The sequence below is a fragment of the Amblyraja radiata genome, chromosome 38, assembly GCF_010909765.2.
Source record: "Amblyraja radiata isolate CabotCenter1 chromosome 38, sAmbRad1.1.pri, whole genome shotgun sequence".
NCBI lineage: Eukaryota > Metazoa > Chordata > Chondrichthyes > Rajiformes > Rajidae > Amblyraja > Amblyraja radiata.
Window position 1 is genome coordinate 12,473,160 of NC_045993.1, and position 8,873 is coordinate 12,482,032.

The 8,873-nt window shown below is 51.1% G+C and overlaps 1 protein-coding gene across 1 annotated transcript; it reads left to right on the forward strand.

Moving 5' to 3' along the window:
* Positions 1–608: 608 nt before the first annotated feature.
* tomm22 (translocase of outer mitochondrial membrane 22) lies at positions 609–6,169 on the forward strand. The gene is made up of 4 exons (XM_033013179.1): positions 609–695; positions 2,898–3,016; positions 3,928–4,045; positions 5,855–6,169. The coding sequence occupies exons 1-4, from the start codon at positions 630–632 to the stop codon at positions 5,930–5,932; spliced, it is 381 nt and encodes a 126-aa protein (XP_032869070.1). The 5' UTR covers positions 609–629; the 3' UTR covers positions 5,933–6,169.
* Positions 6,170–8,873: the final 2,704 nt, after the last annotated feature.

Genomic DNA, 8,873 nt, shown 5'->3' on the forward strand with positions numbered 1-8,873 from the left:
CCCTAGTGTGAAGGTGAAAAAGTGGGATAACACAGAACGAGTGTGCATGGGTGATCACTGGTCAGTGTGGGTTTGCGGTCCTGCCTACGTTTAGTTCAGTGAGACGGCATGAAATGTTTTGATCCAGAGGAATTCCCTGTGTAAGAAAGCAATGTAGGCTCACTCATGAAGTTGATATATTTTTGGATTATTGAGGGAATTGAGGTCTAAAGGATTAATGCTGGAAGGGCTGGCCTACTTTTGTTTCATGCCCTTGAACCAAAGATCCTTTAGCGGCCTTGAACATCGAGGGCAGCTTGGAGGAGTGCACGACAGCGCCACCCACCGGTTAGAAAACCGCATAGCTGTGCCAGCAGTCAGTCGGAAGAGTGCGCAGCAGTGACCCCGCCGGTCGGAGGACTGCACCGCAGCGCCACCAACCGGGCGGAGGAGTGCACGGCAGCGCCACCAGCCGGGCGGAGGACTGCACGGCAGCGCCACCAGCAGGGCGGAGGACTGCACGGCAGCGCCACCAGCCGGGCGGAGGACTGCACGGCAGCGCCACCAGCAGGGCGGAGGAGTGCACGGCAGCGCCTCCCGGCCGACATGCGGCGCCGCTGTCCGCCGTGCGCAGGCGCGGCGGAAGTGTCATGGCGGCGGACGCGAGTGCAGAGCGGCTTCTCGAGGTCGAAGATGAGATCGAGGACGACGATAATGTAAGGAGCCGGGAGGGTGGAGGAGGAGGGTGGAGCGAGGTCTGGAAGGAGGCCGCAGCCTGGATCTAACTCGTGGTCTCTGCTCCCGCTCCCTCATTGAGCCCCACCACGGGAACGCTACCTCCCTCACCCACCCCCTTCCTGCTACCACCCTCCCTATTTCGTCTCCCCCACCTCCCCGTTGCATATCCCACCCTTCCTTGTTCCGTATCTCCCCCACTCCGTCCCATTTCTCCACCTCCCTTCCCTGTCCCATCTCCCCCAACCCCGTTCCGTGATCTCAGAACCAGGAGAATGCAGAACCAGGAGCATAATATTATCGAGTCATAGAGTGATACAGCGTGGAAACAGGCTCTTCGTCCCAACTTGACCACATCGGCCAACATGTCCCAGCAACATTAGTCCCACGTTTGGCCCTCCTAACCTGTCCTATCCATGTACCTGTCTGACTGTTTTTAAAAGTCCCAGCCTCAACTACCTCCTCTGGCAACTTGTTCCATACATCCAACGCCCTTTGTGTGGAAAAGTTACCTCTCCGATTCCAATTAAATATTTTCCCCATCACCTTAAACCTATGCCCTCTGGTCCTTGATTCACCTACTCTGGGCAAGAGAGTCTGTGCAATCTACCCGATCTATTCCTCTCATCATATTTATAAACCTCTATAAGATCTCCCCTCATCCTCCAGTACTCCAAGGAATATAGTCCCAGCCTACTCAACCTCTCCCTTATAGCTCAGACCCTCTAGTCATGGCAACATCCTAGTAAATCTTCGTTGTACCCTTTCCAGTTTGACAATATATTTCCTATAACATGGTGCCCAGAACTGAACACAATACTCTAAATGCAGTCTCACAAACGTCTTTTACAACTGTAACATGATCTCCCAATTTTTATACTCAATATGCTGCCTGATGATGGCCAATGTGCCAAAAGCCATTTTGACGACCTTATCTACCTGTGACTCGACCTTCAAGGAACCATGCACCTGCACTCCTAGATCGCTCTGCTCTACAACACTCCCAAGAGGCCTACAATTCACTGTATAGGTCCTGCTCACGTTAGACTTCTCAAAATGCAATACCTCACATTTCTGTATTAATTTTCCCCAACCTTTCATCGGCCCACCTGGCCAATCGATCAAGGTACTGCTGCAATTTTTTCACAACCGTCTTCACTATGTGCAAAACCGCCCACTTTTATATCATCAAACTTGCTAATCTTGCCATGTATGTTCTCATCCAAATCATTGATGTAGATGACAAACAGTTACAGGAGCAGCATCGAACCCTGACCACTAGTCACATTCTTCCATTCCGAGAAGCAACCTTTCACTCTCTGCTTCCTTTCATTAGCCAATTTTCTATCCATTCAGCTATCTCTCATTGGATCCTCTGCGATCTAACCTTCCAGAGCAGCCTACCATGTTAAATGCCTTACTGAAATCCATGTATATAACATCAACAGCTCTACCCTCATCGACCTTTTTGGTTAAGTCTTCAAAAAACTCAATCAGATTTTTGAGACACAACCCCCCACGTACAAAACCATGCTGACTATCTCTAATCAGCCCTTGTCCATCCAAATGCCTGTACAACCTATCCCTCAGAATACTGTCTAGTAACTTTCCGACTACAGATGTTAAGCTCACTGGCCTATAGTTCCCAGCATTTTCCCTGCAGCCCTTCTTGAATAGAGGCACAACATTTGCCACCCTCCTGTCTTCCGGCACCTCTCCTGTATTTAAAGACGACTCATAAATTTCAACCAGGGCTCCCGCAATTTCCTCTCTAATTTCCCATAATGTTCTCACCAACCTACCAGAACCTGAGCCTGAGCACAACCCACCAGTTTTTCATCTTGGCTCTGAGATTTATCACTGATACAAGCTTAGCACGGCACTGCTGATAAAGAACTGGAAACCCGTGCCAGTGACAGGACTGGCTGGCGCACCAGCACTAGGAACATGGTCACCGAAGCCAACTCGTTAGTGTCAGAGACAGGAGGAAGGCTGCAACCCTAAATCCTCCCACAGCGGCCTCCATGTGCCCCCACTGCTCCCGCGTGTGGCTCGTGCATCGGACTAGAGAACCACACTCGATCACACAAGACAAGAGACTGCACAATTATGCTATCGTCTACCACGGGCCACCACCACACGCGGATAAAGGATTAACTCTGCCAATTTTCTTGTGATTGCAGCTCGACGAGTCCCTGGCAGAGAGACTGTGGGGGTTGTCAGAGATGTTCCCAGAGGGAATGCGGAATGCCTCCGGGGTAGCCGCAAGCTGCTCGCTGACGATAGCCAAGAAGCTTTACAGGTGTGAAGCAGGCAGTGCAACGTGGTTCCTGGAGATGGCGGGGACATCAACCACCCTAGTGCTAACAGAGACAGTAGCAGAGTGAAGGGTACAGGAGAGGGTGATGGAGTTTTGCAGCACAGAACACAGGCCCTTTGGCCCCCACTATTCCATGCCAACCATCGACCCATTTGGCGCACAGCCCACTAAACACTAATGGGATGTTTCCACAAGTGAGAGAGTGTAGGACCAGAGGGCACAGCCTTAGAATAAAAGGACGTACCTTTAGAAAGGAGGGGAGGAGGAATTTCATTAGCCAGAGGGTGGTGAATCTGTGGAATTCATTGCCACAGACGATGGTGGAGGCCAAGTCTTTGGTTATTTTCAAAGCTGAGATAATAGATTCTTGATTAGTACGGGTGTCAGGGGTTATGGGGAGAAGGCAGAGGAATGAGGTTGAGAGGGAGAGATAGATCTGCCATGATTGAATGGCGGAGTAGACTTGATGGGCCAAATGGCTTATTTCTACTATTCCTTATGACCTTAAAGGCCCCTTGCCCTGGCTGCGTGTAGGGGGAATTTTGGAGTGGGGGGGGGGGGGGGGGGATAGAGAGACGCTGTATGCTGGGTGCAGTGTGTGGGGAGAGGGTGAGACAGTGGGTGCTGTGTGTGGGGGGGGGAGGGGTCTGCTATTTACCATGTGGTATGTGAGGGAGAGTGTCTGGCAGATGCTGTGTGGAGTGGAGACGTTGTTTGCCGGTGGTGTGTGTGGGAGACTGTCTGCCAGATGCTGTACGGGGGTGGGGGGGAGGGGTGCAGGTGGAGACGCTGTTTGCCGGTGGTGCGTGGGGGAGACTGTCTGCCAGACGCTGCGCGGGGCTAGAGACAGTGTCTACCAGGCCATGACACTGAGCTCGGGACCTGTGTTGCAGCTTCACTCGCTCGGCCCTGTGGGTGGGCACCACGTCCTTCATGATCCTGGTGCTGCCGGTGGTGTTTGAAACGGAGAAGCTGCAGCTGGAACAGCAACAGATCCAGCAACAGAGACAGGTCAGTACTGGGCTCTGATACGGTGGGGAGAAGGGAACAGAAGCTGGGCCTGCGGTGTGAGGCATGGCCTTGGGGAGTGGGATTGGGGCCAGAGGAGATGCAAGAGCTCGGTGCAGGGTGTGGAGTGGCCAGTGTTTGCCCACCTGAAGGGTGAGCCTGAGGCATGTGCCCCCGTCAGAAAGTGGAGCTGAAGCTCTGTTGCGCGACATGTGTCTTGTAACTGGAGGCGTTCGAGCAATGAGTGACTGAGGAAGGGAAGCTCGTACTGACTCTGCTGACAGACGCTGGAACTTTGAGCAAAATCACAAAGTGCTGGAGTAGCTTGGACCAGGCAGCATCTATGGAGACCATGGACTGGTGACATTTTGAATAAGTGTCCCGACCAGAAACATCCACAACGAAACAAAGCTGTCCACAACAATCTCCAGAGATGCTGCATGACACGCTGAGTTACTCCAGCACTTTGTAGCTTTTACTGAATCCGCTGGTCAACGTTCAAACGAGTTGTGCTTCTCTCCTGGGCTTTAATTATATTTACATAAAAATCACCACGTTTTTTTCCCCGAAAAGTCAGCCGTCGACTTAAAAATGTTAGAGAGCAAACATTTCCCATTAAGTCAGGAAGTTGGACTATTTCCACTCCGTACCCTCCCTGCACTCACTGGCCTTCACAGTATGATTTTCGTTTGGGAATCCTCTCTTTAACTCGAGTGCCTGTCTCAAAGGAGCGTTTAGAGAAACAGGCCCTTCAGCCCACTGAGTCCGCACCGACCAGCGATCCCCGCACACCAACACTATCCTACACACACTAGGGACAATTTATATTCGTACCAAGCCAATTAACCTGCAAATCTGTAAGTGTGGGAAGAAACCAAAGATCTTGGAAAATACCCCACGCAAGTCACAGGGAGAACGTACAAACTCTGTAAAGACAGCACCCGTGGTCTGAATCGAACCCGGGTCTCTGGCGCTGTAAGGCAGCAACTCTATCACTGCACCGTGGTGCTGCCATAGTTGGTAACCATCCAAATAGCGTTTAGCGCCACTGGCAGACCTGCCTGTCCCTGCTGGTTCCACCCATAGGGCCCAGTGATCAGGTGGGCAGGCAGGCAGGTTAATTTGCCTCTTCCTCAGCCACAGCCTCCACAGTCAACCTTCACAGCCCCTCTCACCATAGACAGCCTTGGAGTAAACTGGGTGGCGATCACCCCCTCCCCCCCCGGTCTCCCCTTCCAATGACGACCGTGGAGACTCCTGGCCCTGACCCCTCTACCCACACAGCCTCAGTTTCTGTTTAGTTTATTGTCACGTGTACCGAGATACAGTGAAAAGCTTTTGTTGCGGGCTAACCAGTCAGCGGAAAGATAATACATGATTACAATCGAGCCTTTTACAGTGTACAGATATGCCTGTTGATGTTAAGGGGAAAGTGTCATCCCCTTATCACCAGGGCGTAGAAGGCAAGCAGCTTTCGTGTTGGTTGCAGGAAGTTCAGTGCGGACAATGAATGAATGAAAACTTTATTGTCACATGTGCCAAGTCACAGTGAAATTCTTTGCTTGCGTACCCAAGGTATGCAAATAGTCGCCACATAAAGGGCGTTCCTTCCCGAAATGGAATGAAACCCGTGTAGGGAGGGTGGTAGGGATTGGGAATGGTGCTGTGGTTTTGGGCACGGGATGTGGGTCAGGTCGGGTCAGGTTAGACACGGGATTCGGGTCGGGGTGGGCAATGGGTCTGTCGTTTTGTTCATGAATGTGATCTGCATCGTTTCCTGATCTCTCCTCACTGGGTGTTTCTCGTTCCCAGATTCTGTTGGGCCCGAACACGGGGATGTCGGGTGGAATGGCGGGATTGCTGCCGCCTCCGCTTCCAGGGAAAATATAACGGAGCTGACCCTCGGAGCGGGAAGCGCTGGGGATCTGACAGCACGTGCAGACGCGGGACCCGCGGCCCGTCGCCAGGGAGCGTTGCGTTGGTCCCGGCCGTCCAGCTCTGGACCCACCAACCGCACCCAACCTGCAGGAAGGAACTGCAGATGCTGGTTTACACCGAAGATAGACACAAAAAGTTGGAGTAACTCAGCGGGACAGAGAGCATCTCTGGAGAGAAGAAATGGCTGACGTTTCGGCTCGAGACAAGTCTTAAGAAGGGTCTCGACCCGAAACGCCACCTATCTCTTTTCAGAGATGCTGTCTGACCCGCTGAGTTACTCCAGCTTTTTGTGTCTAACCACATCCAACACATTGAGCGCCCGGTCTGCAGGCACTGCCAGTCTCTCGGGATGGGGGAGGTTTGGGGGATATCCGTACCAATATCTGCCGGCTAGTTCATGGCAGGGGGTGGAGACAACTCAGCGAGTGCTCCTGCCCTCTCACCCGTGATCTGCAATCTGATCGTCCGTAGCAGCTTCATCAGCAGGTGTACAAGCTATTCTTCAGCAGCTTCGGGCACCAGTCATTCATGAATGAAATTGCCGTGTTCACCAAGTTCAGCCGGGGAGGGGGAGGTGGGGGGTCAGCAGAGGGGTGTAAGGAGCAGAGGTACCAGTTCAGAACTCTCGTAGCAGAGAACAGCTCATATGTTCATAAGTGATAGGAGCAGAATTAGACCATTCGGGCCATCAAGTCTGCTTCTCCGTTTAATCATGTTGTTTAAGAAGGAACTGCAGATGCTGGAAAATCAAAGGTACACAAAAATGCTGGAGAAACTCAGCGGGTGCAGCAGCATCTATGGATCGAAGGAAATAGGCAACGTTTCGTGCCGAAATGTTGCCTATTTCTTTTGCTCCATAGATGCTGCTGCACCCTCTGAGTTTCTCCAGCATGTTTGTGTACCTCCGTTTAATCATGGCTGATCTATCTCTCCCTCCGAACCCCATTCACCTGCCTTCCACCCATAACCTCTGACACCCGTACTAATCAGCTTGCATCTGTCTGCCTCGATGTGACAAGCAGGGCAAGGCTACTGATATGTGCTGGTTGCAGCAAAGACAGGCACAGTTAGAGCATGGCGTACGTGACTCGTGTACAGTCAGGGTGCCAACACTGATAAACGAGACAGGCGTAGGAAGGATCTGCCGATGTTGGTTTACACCAAAGATAGACACAAAATACTGGAGTAACTCAACGGGACAGGCAGCATCACTGGAGAGAAGGAATGGATGATGTTTTGAGTCAAGGCCCTTCTTCAGACTGACGAGGCCATTCCCTCTCTCCAGAGAGACTGTCTGTTCTGCTGAGTTCCAGCATTTTGTGTCTCTCGAAGATATTCGAGAGACAAAGAGGGATCCAACTGCTTCCTGTAGCCTAGTGCCTCCCTGACTAATTGCTGGGCAACCAGGCTGACAGAATGGTGTCACTGGAGATGTGCAGGGTGAAAGAGATGGGGCAGGTTGTATTTCATTGCTGATACATGACTCTGGACAATATTTCAGAGACCAGCCTGAACTGCATGCAGACTGGCGATAAGTTGACGTGGAACTGATTGATTTGTATTGTAATAAAGCTCTGGTGCTGGATTGTGAAAGAGTTAACTTTTCTAATTGAAAGAGGGTGCACACACACACACTCACATTCTCTCACAGGAGTGACTGGTCTGGCACTTAAAGCAGTCGCACTAAGGCTGAGCAACTGCACAGGGCCGAGAGAGGCCAAAAGGTCTTGGCCTGCCCTTTCCCACTTGCTCACTAACATAGTGTGGAAACTAAAAGCTACTCTGGTCTGGTTTGACTATTCAATTCCATGCAGATGGATACTGTAGCTGGTAGCAATGTTCAGATAGGTATCTCAACTGAAATGGGCTGCATTGAAGGTTCGTTCAACTCTGCTGGTACACCTGCAACTGAAGCTCCAGCACCAAAACGACACCACCTTCACCAACTCCCAATCATGACGTTGATCCTAACTGACAGCCGAGAGGAATTTTAACCCTGTATCTAGTTTGTCTGTCCTTGTCCTGGGTGTGCTGGGACTGCAGAGCTTTGCTCTCTAACCCTTTTCCACTTTTTTAAAATTAAATAACTATTAGAAACAACAGCATTAGTTAATAATATTGACTTTAGTGTTGAGGATGCACTCAACCCCCAGCAGATTCCAATTGTGTGGCCTCCAGTAAACCTGTGCCCCCTCTCTAGACTCAAGCATAGACTTTAGAGATACAGCAAGGAAACAGGCCCTTCAGCCCACCTAGTCCGTGCCAACACATACACAGACACACATACAGGCTAGGGACAATTTTACTTACCAAAGTCAATTAGCCTTGAATCCTGTACGTTTTTGGAATGTGAAACAAACTGTGGAGCACCCAGAGAAAACCCACGTGGTCACAGGGCGAATGTACAAACTCTGTACAGACAGCACCTGGAGTCAGGATCGATCCTAGGTCCGTGGCGCTGTAAGGCAGCAACTCTATTGCTGCGCGACTGTGCCGCCCACATTGTGTCTGAGGATGAAAAAGCCACCTGGACTGGACCCAGGAGCAGAACAACAAAGAGCTGACCTACTCCTCCACCCCCCACCCCCCCACCACCAAATGCTAGAGATTGGGAGAATGAGCCTGATGTGCATTCAGAACTTGAGTTGTCCTTCAACTATTCAAAGCTGGCTGCAATTTCACATATTCCATGCACACACATGGAAAGTGGATATGTAGAGATTACAAGTGACCTGGGAATTTATGATGCAGCCTTAAACTCTTGCGCAGAACTGCCCTATGTAACTGATGTGTAAACACAATCTGTGAATGTGAGGAGCACACAGATTTTGCCAAGAGAGACATCTTCATGCACTATTGCCAGGTTTTCACCCAGGATGTCTCAGAAGATAGA

Excerpts from the sequence above, each read along its gene's own strand:
- tomm22 (XM_033013179.1), top strand. The coding sequence starts at position 630 with ATGGCGGCGGACGCGAGTGCAGAGCGGCTTCTCGAGGTCGAAGATGAG. Across the intron at positions 696-2,897 it reads AGATCGAGGACGACGATAAT|CTCGACGAGTCCCTGGCAGA; the intron begins GTAAGGAGCCGG and ends TTGTGATTGCAG. Across the intron at positions 4,046-5,854 it reads AGATCCAGCAACAGAGACAG|ATTCTGTTGGGCCCGAACAC; the intron begins GTCAGTACTGGG and ends TCTCGTTCCCAG.